Below are 13004 nucleotides of genomic sequence, written 5' to 3' on the forward strand. Positions count from 1 at the left end.
TTGAGCAAAGGCTGTGAATACTTATGTACATGTGATTTCTCAGTTTTTTTATTTTTAATAAATTTGCAAAACCTCAAGTAAACTTTTTCATGTTGTCATTATGGGGTGTTGTGTGTACAATTCTGAGGAAAAAAATGAATTTAATCCATTTTGGAATAAGGCTGTAACATAACAAAATGTGGAAAAAGTGATGTGCTGTGAATAATATATATATATATATATATATATATATATATATATATATATATATATATATATATATATATATATATATATATATATACACACATACATACATACATACACACACACACACACACATATATATATATATATACACACACACATAAATCCTTAAACGTCATAGAAGTTGTGATACCTCAATTTCAGATGGTGCATATGAATAGCTGTGATGAATGGTCTCTTCTGAATCCTGGCTGTGATCACTGTCATATTCACTGCACGAATCTTGGCCATCCACTGTGTCATGTGACACAGAAACACCACTATCCAGATACTTGTCTGCCCAACTAGCAACATGGGAATACTTGGAATTGACTGATTTGTACAAGTCCAATGAAGCATCATCCTCATCAGCATAGCTTTGAGAAAAGGAGCACAATTAAACGGAAATCCAAATGATAGTAAAGCAAAACAACTATCATTCTTATTAATCATATATCACATGTGATCATACAGTAAGATTAAACCTCTCAAAGATCCTGACTTTAGATATGCTAAGTTCTTGTACCAGGCTAAACATCTAATGTTTTTGCTACTTTACAAAAAAGCTACAAAATAAAAATCAGTATTCAGTAATGCAAATCTTCAAATTATGAAAACCATGTGACATGACAGAACTACATATTTCACTGAAAAAGGCAAAAAAAAAAAAAAGTTCAGATGAGCCTATGGTGTCCTGGTAATAGACTATCAGTCAGGTAGACCACAGTTTGTGTAGCTCAAAGGACTTCATGTCTAACGTGGATGTGAGCAACACTGGTGCACCACAAGGAACAGCCCCATCTCCTTTTTTTTTTTTTCACTCTGTACACCTCAGACTATAAATAAAACACCAGGGGCCTCATGTATAAACAGCGCGTATCCACAAAAAGTTTGCGTATGCCCGTTTTCATGCTCACATCACTATATATAAAACCTAAACTTGGTGTAAAGCCATGCACATTTTCATGCCAGCTCAATCCCTGGCATACACAAGTTCTCCAATTGGTTTTGCAAACTGGCGGCACCCAGCATCAAAGCAGTGCTATTGTTCCAGTGTGGTTTCCCTTTCTTTTTTAGATTCACGTCCCTGACGAGGCTTTATCAAATATACTGAAATTAACCGCATATTGTTTATTAGTTTATGGCATCTGATTGTAATTAACCTGTAACAATATAATGGTCCATAGAATGGCCAAACTATTTAAAATACCATAGCTGTTTTAGCATTGTTACTCTCACTGCACCACTCAGAGCATTTATCCCACTGTATCCGAGTGTGGAATCACAGCTCTGCAGCAGCTAATGGAAAGAGAATTATCAGTATACAGCATCAAGCACACACTGCCTAAGCCATGTGCACAATTTGAACTGCTCCCACACGGCAAGCGCTTCATGGTCTTCTCTGTAGGGACCCCGCAGTTCAGAAACAGTTTCATCCTAAGAACTATAAATGCACTCAATCAGTCCATTATGTGTTCCCGGTAGAACTGTTTGTACTTATAAGTACAATTACCTCACTGTAAATTTGCGATACAGTTATAATATTGCACAACTTGAGCCACTTTATAAAGCATGTATTTACATATGACAGCAATATCATTTTTAAGATGAAATGCAGCAAAGAATTATTACTACATTGTACAGAAAACATTTTAACATCATTTAAATAAACTATATTGTTAATATTTAAACATGTGAGGACACAGTGTAGCAGCGCTAGCGACGAGCTGGCGCCCCATTCAGGGATTGTTCCTGCCTCACGCTGTATCCTTGCTGGGACTGGCGCAACAAAGGATGGATAGAATAATTAAACATGTACTACAAAGATATTTCAATGTTCCTTAAAAGTTTTGAAGAATCTGAGTTCTAAACTTACAGATGGCTTGACATCTATTACAGAGCTGATTGTGTGGTGATTGGTTACTTGGAGAAAGAAAAGGTAAGACAGGAATTGGAGGTTAGCATGTTTGAAAGAAACCGTACTGCTGCAGTAAATTATTTCATTGAAAGTCACACACGGCGCAACAAGCATCTTGTGGGAGGCAGGAACAATCTCTGGACAGGGTGCCAGCTAGTCACTATCACTGCGCCACCGTGTTCCCATGTTTAATACATGCTTTAATTCCTATCATCATGAAAATGATATAAAGCATACATCTCAGCATTTAAATTATTCAGACAGCTGTAATATCATGAATGTAGTGAATTCTGTGTCTTGTCGGAGGAAGAGAAAGCCCGCTTAAAGAAGCATGTAGTGATTCACACATATAGAGCACATAGAATACGAAGCATTTAACGTGCAACTTTACTTACGATGGTATTGGAGAAACTAGTAAATTAAACGATTTTAAGATGAACTTTATGATGTTCTACTTTAATGACAAAATAAACTATGTGATTAATAGAGGAAATTTTGAGATTAAAGTTGACATTTCGACCTTTTTTCCCTACTGTGTGCCTATTTTTTTTTTTCTTTTCTCTCTACCCTAATAAACTTCCATATGACACTCAGATGGTGGAGTACAACTCGCCTTTTCATGGCAACTTTGATATCCGCCAACTTTTTTTTATTATTTCGGGCACTGTGCGACTTTGTGAACTTGAACTTTTTGAGTTTCTCCGATACTCTATTTCACTCGATCAAGTTCCTTTTGTTGTTTAAACCAACGAAAAGTATGTTTTTCCTTGCCTCCACTTGGTATTGGCTGAAATTTTTCTGTTTTCCCCCATGCTTTTGCCATTGTCTTTTCTCAGAACACTGAACTTAAGGGCTATTCATATTGATTTGCATAATCAAAGAGGTGTAATTCTGGGAGGAGACGGGGTGGGGTGGCAGGCACGTGCATTACTTTTCACGTTGATCGGGATTTATGTAGCACAAGAACGTGGAAGTTGACATACACACAGATTTATGCATCTGGATTTTTTTGTGCATACTCACATTTCCGCTTTTGTCCGTACGCCATGTTTTAGTGTGAATTCTACACCTGTCTTATGCATGAAGCCCCAGGTCATGTCACTTCCAGAAATTTTCAGATAATTCTGCAGTTATGGGGTGTATTGATAAGGGTGTGACAGAGTATAGGAGTCAGGTGGAGAACTTTGTTTCTTGGTGCAAAGAGGAAATTGTCTTCACTCCAACAAGTAAATCAGTGACAAGTTTGACTGGTCTCGATACACAGAGGGTCATATAAGAAAGGGCAGAGCAGGCCATTTCTTCTAAGGAGCCTGAGTTCCTTAAATTGGGAAAACAACATTCTTCTCAACTTTTATAACTCTGTAAAGGCCAGTGTGATTTTTTACGCTGTAGCATGCTGGGCTCATAATATCACTTCAATCTAATTAAATTAAACAATCAACAAGCTAAATAAAAGGCAGGTTGAGTTACAGGATACATTCTGGACACCCAGGAGGTCATAGCGAAGGAGTAAATTAAAACAAAACTGAGTTCCATTATGAGCAATGCTGCACATCTTCTGTCTGACACACTAACGCTGAGGATTTTCAGCCAACAAATTATTAGGCAGAAGTGTGTCAAAAATTGCCATTGGGGCTCTTTATACCAACAGCAATACACCTGCATTCAGAAGTTTTCTTTTCTTTCTTTTAACATTTTTCTTCCTTTTTAGTCATTCTGCTGTTTGTGTATATATTTATGTACTGTATTTATTTAAAGAGCTCCTGTAAAAAGTAAAATTCCTCTCTGGGGACAAATAAAGCTCATCTATAAGCAGCAAATCCCATTTCCTTTGGTCATCCAATATGATTTGGATTCTAGCAACATGAGCACCTACTAAACAAACTCAACAGTATAACTGATTAAATAAATTTTTTTTAAAGCACTGATAATTTGCTTTATTGTGTACTGTTTTTAATTTTTTTTAAAACTACCGGGCAATTTATTTTCAATATGACAAAATACCGTCTACTTTCATACAGCAATTTATAAATAGATACTGCTGCCAAGTTTGGTGCTATTTTCTATTAAAAATGAAAATGAGGAAATTTAAGACAAAAACATTTGTCTAACTTGTCAAAATATATGTGTTTTACTTCCCTCTGCCATTACTCATTTTCAGCCATCGACTAAATTTCTTCCTAATTATCCATTGTTGCTACACTAAGCCATAATTTCGCTGTGCACATTGGATATATTACCATGGATTGCTTTTACATGTTTTAAAATGAACCCATAGTAGGGTTGACTGTTTTTCTTATTTTTTGTTGCAATTGAAATGAACAATTTCTTTTCATATACATCCCCAGAATATATATATTTATTTAAAATATTTGACTGAAGTTTACAAACCACCACATACATCTATTTTTAACACCATACTCTGTATTTTTCAAACAAACTTCCATGGACATTCCTAACAATACATTCAGATTTTATTAAACAGCTGTGATGTGAAAATGAACACACAATTAGATATGCTTCCTGGAAGGTTATGGGGTTCCGCGGCACTTAATAAAGGCTATGGAGACCCTGTATGATTGTAGTGGGAGCCATGTCTACATATTTGGAGAAACATAAGAACCATTCCCTGTGGGTGTGGGACTCTGCAAAGGCTGAGATTTGTGATTTTCAAGTAAAGGATATCAAGGCATAGCCAGTGAGGAAGGGGTATCCAGTTCGGTGGCCTCAGAACTGCGCCACTGCTTTTTGCAGATGACATGGTCCTGTGGGCTTTAACAGACTGTGAACTCCAGCATGCAATGGGATGGTTTGAGAAAGACTGTGAATCAGCTGGGATGAGGATCAGTGCCTTCAAATCTGAGGCCATGTTCCCCAGTAGAAAAACCATGGACTGAACTCCCTGAATGGCAGGTAAGTTACTGTCTCAAGTGGACTAGTTTGAGTATCTTGGGATCATATGTGAGGGGAAAAAGGGATGGGGAGATCGACAGACGGATCAGGGTGGCAAGCACAATAATGCAGTTGTCGCTTTGCCGATCCTTAGGGGTGAAGAAAGAGCTGAGCCAGAAGGCAAAGCACTCGAATGATCAGTAGATCTACATGTCTAACCCCACCTATGGTCATAACCTTAGCGTAATGACCAAAAGGAGGGAATTGTGGATACAAGTAGGCAAAATGAGCTTTCTCTGTTGGGCGGCTGGGTTCTCACTTAGATATCAGTCGAGAAGGACAGGTATCTGGAAGAAGCTCGAAATAGAGACGTTGACCCATTGAGAGGAGCCCATTGAGGTGATTCAGGCATCTGATACGCATGCCTCCCTGTGAAGGTCTTACAAACATGACCATCTGAGAGGAGACCCAGGGCTTGTGGGGAGGATTATATGTCCCAGATGGCCTGGGAATGCCTTAAGTTTCCACAGTAAGTGTGGCTGGGGATATATGCACATACACAAACCTTAAAGAAAAGGAAAAAAGTCTTACCTGTTGTAACTTTTGATGTGAGGAGGAGTCTGTTCAGAAGCCTTTAATCTATTCACTGGACTCTGAGCACGAGGTGAAGGAGTCTTTAAAAAAATGTCCCAAGATTTATTTTTTCATTAAGCACTAAATTCAACATTTAATATGTATGCTCAACATCATTATCATATTATAAGAGAATACAATAAAACAGGCAGAAAACAAAAATTAAATCTATGTGACAAGTACAGCTAATTAGAGTGGATGGGTAAGGTGCATCTGAGCAGATATTAATATAAATGTAGCAACAGCACTAAATATCCTGCTTTAAAATCAACCATTCTAATTGCAGTAGCAAAATAAATACTTTTGAGCAATATTTTTTTAATATAATAATCACAACAGTTAATAATGGTCCAAACCTTTAAAATGCTAAAAAAACAATTTAAATCTAAACAAAATAATCAGTTACAAATACGTTTTCACAGTGGTCATAAAAGCAAAGTTGTGCTTCTAACAAATGACCAAAGGACTAATTTAAAATGACAGCCAATCATCAATGTTTGTCATGCATATTTCATCATTTGTCCATTCTTTCTAAGCAAACATTCCTTTTCCAATTGTGCTGGAAATAACTTTTATAAATCCTTCTAGTTTGAGTAATTCCAAGCTTGAATTGTTCAATATGCTTTAAAGACGTATCAGGCATCTTTTCTTCTATTCTGCTTTACTGCAATGAGCTCAAATATGAATGCAATTCCCCCATTCGGAACCTGTCACTGACTGTGATTCACATACAGTTTATCTTCGTCATTTTGAAAAGCTTTATAGTGGAAGGGTTTGCCTGTCATAAGTATGTGATGTGGAAGAATAGGAGAGCCGCTAATTTTGTAAAGCTTACTTTGAGAATGAACAAAAAGATCATACAAGAAATAACAGCTATGAGTAGGGAAAACACGCATTGAGTTAATATTAAGGGGAGCTATATTATTGAGAGTGCTAAATGTTTGTGTGCTATAAATTTAAAATTGGATAGTTCTGTAAAATTCAGTAATCATGATAATTATTTTTTAAAAATGCAAAAATATATATACTGTTAAACAGTTCCAGAATACAAGACGGTAAACTCTCAAAGCCATTTCCAAAAAGAAGACACTATACTGAAGCTGGTTTCTTTTACTTAGACACGATGCTGTTTTTCTACTGGATTCGGACAAGCTTTACTATTCGCTGCATGGAACCTAAAGACATTGTCTCAAGACTCACAGCTGCTCTTTGATATGTTCCTCTGTCATGCATGCACATCTGTGGTTCATCTTCCAGGCACTACCACTCCAGGACATGTGGGGGCTCTGTCGGTGACAGTCCTCTCTCCTTTCTCCCACAGCCCTGAGATACTGCCCAATGAGGGTAACTGGTTCAGCCCCCACCAGTCCATCCATTATAAAACTGAGTTGCTCTGGAGGGATTGTCCCAATTCTGGAGAAAGCAGACCACTGAATGAAGCTCACACCCAAGTACTGGCCACTCTACAGATCCTTCAACATCTCTAATTGTGAACTACCTTTATGTTTTGTTGTTGTTCTACACACCATCTAGAGCCTGTTTATTTTTGGAAAATATAAATATTAAGGGTTGACCTTGTTGGTGCCTCCATATTTCTTTGATAGACAGTGTGTTCCCTTGGTTAACAATGCTCTTATAGACCAGATACTATTAACCATTAAACATCACAAATAGATTATTTATCTGTGAATACTTTCCCTAAAATGAAATTTATTTTAATATGTTATAAAATCATCTATGCTTAACTTATACTTTAAACTGAGATATTAAATGATGTCCTATATAGCCAGAGCCATAATAACACATTCAACTGTTTTTAAACTGAGATATTAAATGATGTCCTATATAGCCAGAGCCATAATAACACATTCAGCTGTTAAACTTTTCATGGAGTGAAAGAAAAAATATACTTACTCTTTTTTTTGCTGATTCAATATTTGTCACTAAAGCAGATCTTAAACCATCATTACTGTCATATAGATTTTTGTTCACAGCCCTTCAAGAGACAGAGAGAGAGAGATGTTTGGATCAAGCACTGATACAGCTCATTGCTGCACCCACCATACTATGAACCACTTCAGGATTCCAAATTAGGACCAAAGCACAGCCGTACAATGGTTGACACTTCGGCACCACACTAACTTGAATGAAATGGAACAGTGTGAGGTTTTCTACAGTGGCTAGAGTACCAATCCTGCCACCAACCCCTGAGTTCTGGCTGGATGCAGGTTTACATCATACCCAAGACTGAGCAAGACTGAACAAGGCACCTTGTTCAAGGGCACAACAGAGTGGAATCACTTCTGGCATTTACGTCAACATACAGTAAATTGAAAGGAATTCAAGTGTTCTGTATTTTTATTCACTGGTTTCAAAGTCATCAGAATAATGGGACTTACTGTAGTATTTCAATTTGACTAGAGTAGGTCTGCTGGTCTTGTGCCATCTTAAGCAGGGCATCCTTCTCTCTAGTGAAAGCGGAAAAATAAAAATGAGTATCTTTCTGTAGAACAAGACAGCCGTACCTTACACACATTTTTAATGATCTTAGAAATTTTAAAAAGGTACATTTTACAAAATATAAGTACACATTTGCAGGAAGTCTTAATTACTAAAATCAACCTGTAAACTATCACATCGACTCAAGGGGAGCTGAACTTTTACATATACAATTGATTTTAGATTAATCAATTAGATACTACTCATTACAATACATCATATGTGTTATTACACAACTAGAATCTGCAAAAGAAAGTGCAAATCAGCATAGGAAGAATGCATAACATTTACTCAGATGGATTTTTGAAATCCTCAAAATAAAGAAAGAATGAATTACATTGTGATTCTACAATGGATGCCCACCATGAAGTAAATGCAACATAGGCATGCACCATGTTCATTTTTATGAGTTTCACATTTATAAAAGAACATTTTACAGCATGAGCTTAGGTCAAAGACCAAGTCTGAGTAATGCGAAAAAAAAATGGCAGAGTTTTCCTACCGTTCATACTGTATCCTCTGATCTGTATAATCATTTTTAAGTTGATCCATCTCTGCTTGAAGTACAGAAATGTCAGTTTGAGCCTTTAATAAATATGCTTTCAGTTGCTCCCTTTCCTGTGAAAAATTAGACATTTCTAAATGTGTGGACAGTGCTTGAAATGAGACTCAAGGTCTCAGGAGATCCCTGTAGCATTAAAACAATCAGAAAAAACTGCTCTGTTTGATGAATGCTGTACATAGGACTTTCATACATCATAATATTTAGTTAAAGGTCACAAAGTAATTTCTGAACATATAATAAATGCAATGGGATCTTTGAATATCACCAGCATCCAGCTGCTTTCTGTTCAGGACAGCACAATATGCGAGTGTGTATTTTAATAACCCCATATATGCTGCATATACGTACAGTATGTATGTACATACCAAGTTCCATGTGGGTTTATCTGGCATTCAGTCCAGGAGGAACTATGGTTCTTTGACAAGAAGGGAGGCCAGAGGATAAGGACAAGAATGGACTGGCATCCCAGACAGGTTGGGAATTGTTCCCTTGCCAGGAAGGGAGTCCAGAATAATGGAAGAACCGGGGAGTTAGCCTTTTTGGAGTATATACTCCTCTGACACATTACAATGCAGTGCTCCAGTGTTGCTGCTCCTATATACCTGCCTGTGGGGCATGCTGGGGTATGGTGCTGCACACCATGGATGCCACTAGGGGAGCTACAGGGATGAACTGTCCTCACTTTGTAGAAACTTCTGCCTGGCTCGGAGGTACCTCCCCCAAACAACAGAAGCACTTCCAGGGTGTGGCTTAAAAGGAGGCCCTCTGCCTCAGTTTGGGGAGTTGAAGTTAGGAAGCAGAGGGCAATACTTGCGTGGAGCAAGAGGAGCAGGGTGGAAGAAGAGAAAGAGGAAGGATTCACAATCTCTATGTAAATTGGGGCTGTGGGAAACATTTCTAAAGGACCTGTAAAGGTATTTGAAAGAAAACAAATTATTGTATTTGAACCTATGACTCAATTTGTGTCAGTTATGTCCAGGGTTTGAGGTACAGTGACCCTGATTCATCCACAAAACATACATACACGCACTAACTGTGTTACCTGGCTTTGCCTGAGAAATTTCATTAGACAATAGGCCCCAATTATAATGGTGTCAGTTAACCAGGCGTATCAGAAGCACTATGTGACTAACAGAGTAGTTTTCTATATATACAATATTTAGCAGGTTTGCTGGGTAGTATCTCTTTGGGCTTTCACGCTTGTTCATAGAATGGTGTAACATTAATCAGAGGCTACACTGTATATGGTGGAGAAAAAAAAATCAGGGACTTACCATTGCTGCTCACATACATTAAGAAAATGATTAGGGGCTTGAGTGCATTAGATCTGGGTTAAACCTCTAAAGGCCCCTAGCCCCTCAGGCTTGTCTTGTATTCAAAGATACCACTTCTGGCTCTAATTCTTTCTTCCTAGCTCACAGCCACAGAGCCTGGCACCAGGAATCGAGGTTTATAAGGTGCTTGGCAAACTTCACATATTGCTTGAGCTTGAACCTTCTCTCTTTCATTTCACATCTGATTGTATATGTGAAGGAGATCATGTGTCTTTTAATGTCTGGGAACCCTCTCTTTTTTCAGTCTTCCAGCGATTCTATTGGCTAGTGGTGCTGTTCGGTTTGTCAATCGCTTCTGCTCTATCCTTTATTTGCATAAAGCACACTCACAATACAGTATAGTGTACAGCATGTACGTTAGCATAATAATAACACATATCAACAAACAATGACTGGCCAGGTAATTCTTTTTTCTGTATTGTCACCAACTTTAAATAAAATCAGTCAAAGCATTTTAAGATTTTGGGGATATTTATTGTAGTTTTTCCATTGGTGAAAAGGGGTTTACTCCAAAATATTGATATATGGAAATGTTCTCTCTTAGTGGATACCTACCTGCTGCACTAGATGTACCATCCTGCCAAATTTCAGGTTTTTGAGTAAACAGGAAATACTGGTTTTTTTGATGAGTGAGTGAATTTTATTTACATCATATATATACAGTAAAACCTCTGGTCATGAACGTTTCTGAACACGTACAAATCAGGCTACGATCAAAAAGTTCACCAAACTTTTGCATCTGTTCATGACCACTTGCTCTGGTGTAGAACAAAAATACTAGTGGCCAGTTTCCCTTCCGGTTCGTACATGCTAATGATTTCCACATGTGTTCAGTCTCTCCCTGTATTGTTCAGATGTGCGTTCATTCGCTGTGAACTCTGTGCTCTATTTCATGTGCTTTTGCATTAATTTTGCAATTAACCATGGCCTCTAAGCAAATGCAGAGTGGTAGTGTTGGTGAGAAGAAAGATTCAAAGAAAATTGAAATCCAATTAAAGAAAGAAATTATTGAAAAGTATGAGCATGGCGTTCGTGTTACCGATCTTGCCGCCGAGTACAAGAAGTCAAAATGTACTATTTCGACTATTCTAAAGCAGAAAGAGGCCATTAAAGCAGCTGATGTTGCAAAAGGAGTTACAAAGTTAACCAAGCAGAGGCCTCAAGTGCCAGAAGAGGTGGAAAAACTGTTGCTAGTGTGGTTGAACAAGAAGCAACTTGCAGGGGATAGTGTAAGACAATGTTATGTGAGAAAGCCAGGAAGATTCATGGCAATTTGCTGCAAAAAAATCCTTCTACAAGTGGCAAAGGTGAGGAATTTAAAGCCAGTAGAGGATGGTTTGAAAATTTTCACAAGAGAAGTGGCATTCATAGTGTGGTAAGGCATGGAGAGGCTGCTAGTTCCGACGCTGCAGCTGCGGAAAAATTCATGAAAAATTTCACAGAATTTGTGGATACATCCCACAAAAAGTGTTCAATTGCGACAAGACCAGATTGTTCTGGAAGAAGATGACGAAGAGGACCTACATCACCCAGGAAGAGAAGGCTATGCCCGGCCATAAACCAAATAAGGAGAGGTTAACCATTTTGCAGTGTGCCAACACTAGTGGTGACGTAAAAATCAAGCCACTAGTCGTTTACCAATTTGAGAACTCTCATGCTTTCAAGCAGCACAATGTAAACAAGGCCAGACTGCCCGTGATGTGAAGGGCAAACACTAAGGGTTGGGTCACAGAGACCTTATTTTTTGAAATGGCTGCATGAGGCTTTTGCTCCCGCTGTGAAGCGATATCTTGAAGGGAAAAATCTGCCTGAAAAATGCCTTCTTCTGATGGACAATGCATCGGCACACCTTCCAAATTTGGTTGACGATATGGTTAAGGAGTACGACTTTATTAAGGTCGTGTTCCCTCCTCCCCAACACGACTCCTCTTCTGCAGCCCATGGACCTCATATCTCAAATGTTAAGAGGCTGTACACCAAAGAACTATTCAGCAGGTGTTTCAATGTGACCAAGGAGACATCTTTGACCCTGAAGGAGTTCTGGAAGAACCATTTTAATATTGTTCATTGCATCAACTTAATCGACAAAGCCTGGGAAGATGAGAGATAAACATGATGAACGACCATGTCGTCTTGCATTTCCAAAAACTTTTAATGCGCAGGAAATGGCAAGTCACATTAGACCACTATTTCATGAAATCTTGTCCACCAGCTAAATGGCTAAAAACACCAGAAACCCAAGAAATCACAAGAGAGAAAACACCTGAAGGAGAACATCCCTCCATTGTGGAGCCAGACTCTCCCTCAAAACTGTAACATCCTCTCCACTCAGCTTCCTCCTCATTTCCTTCATGCCAGAACTCGACTCATGCAAGATTAGTTTTCTTGGTTGTTTATGGATAGTTTTTGTATAAATTAAGGATTTTTCACACTTTCATTTTTTTCCCTGTGCTTAAAACTCATTAAAAAAAGTGTTAAAAAACGAACAGTTTGTAAGGGTGTAGTGCAAACTCTTGCAATGTTAGTTTTCTCTGTTGTTCAAGGTTTTCTCAGTGTTATTCAATGTTTTTACATTTAATTTACTATTACACTGTGCATTCTATGGTACAATTAACTATTTTTATGCCTAAAAATCTTTAAAAAATATATTTACATACAGTTTGTATGGTCTGGAACAGATTAATTGTATTTACACACAATCTTATGGGGGAAATTACATTCGGGTCGCGTCCAGAGTTTTGGAACGATTACAGTCGTGACCAGAGATACCACTGTATTTGTAAGAGAAGGTCAGGGCCCTTACTTGCCTGGAATGCCCCGATTATGGAAGGACCACAGGAGAGAGTACTTCCAGGACAGTTTCTCCCCCAAACCAACAGAGGGCAACCTGCCAGGTTTCCACTGGGGCCAAGGGTCATGAGCATAGAAGCTCAACCCA

General features: G+C 38.1%; 1 protein-coding gene across 3 annotated transcripts in view; it reads right to left on the minus strand.

Annotated features, from left to right (window-relative positions):
* Nucleotides 1-13004, minus strand: part of zgc:162879 (ras and EF-hand domain-containing protein) — a 61749-nt gene that overhangs the window by 20353 nt on the left and 28392 nt on the right. For all 3 annotated transcript variants that reach the window (XM_039773324.1, XM_039773325.1, XM_039773326.1), the window contains 5 exons: nt 8670-8785; nt 8068-8136; nt 7583-7664; nt 5627-5709; nt 380-602 (listed from right to left, as the gene is read on the minus strand). In XM_039773324.1, the coding sequence (XP_039629258.1) occupies nt 380-602; nt 5627-5709; nt 7583-7664; nt 8068-8136; nt 8670-8785 (573 nt within the window). The remainder of the gene's footprint in view (nt 1-379; nt 603-5626; nt 5710-7582; nt 7665-8067; nt 8137-8669; nt 8786-13004) is intronic.

Source organism: Polypterus senegalus, chromosome 12 (genome assembly GCF_016835505.1).
Source record: "Polypterus senegalus isolate Bchr_013 chromosome 12, ASM1683550v1, whole genome shotgun sequence".
In the NCBI taxonomy this organism is placed as follows: domain Eukaryota; kingdom Metazoa; phylum Chordata; class Cladistia; order Polypteriformes; family Polypteridae; genus Polypterus; species Polypterus senegalus.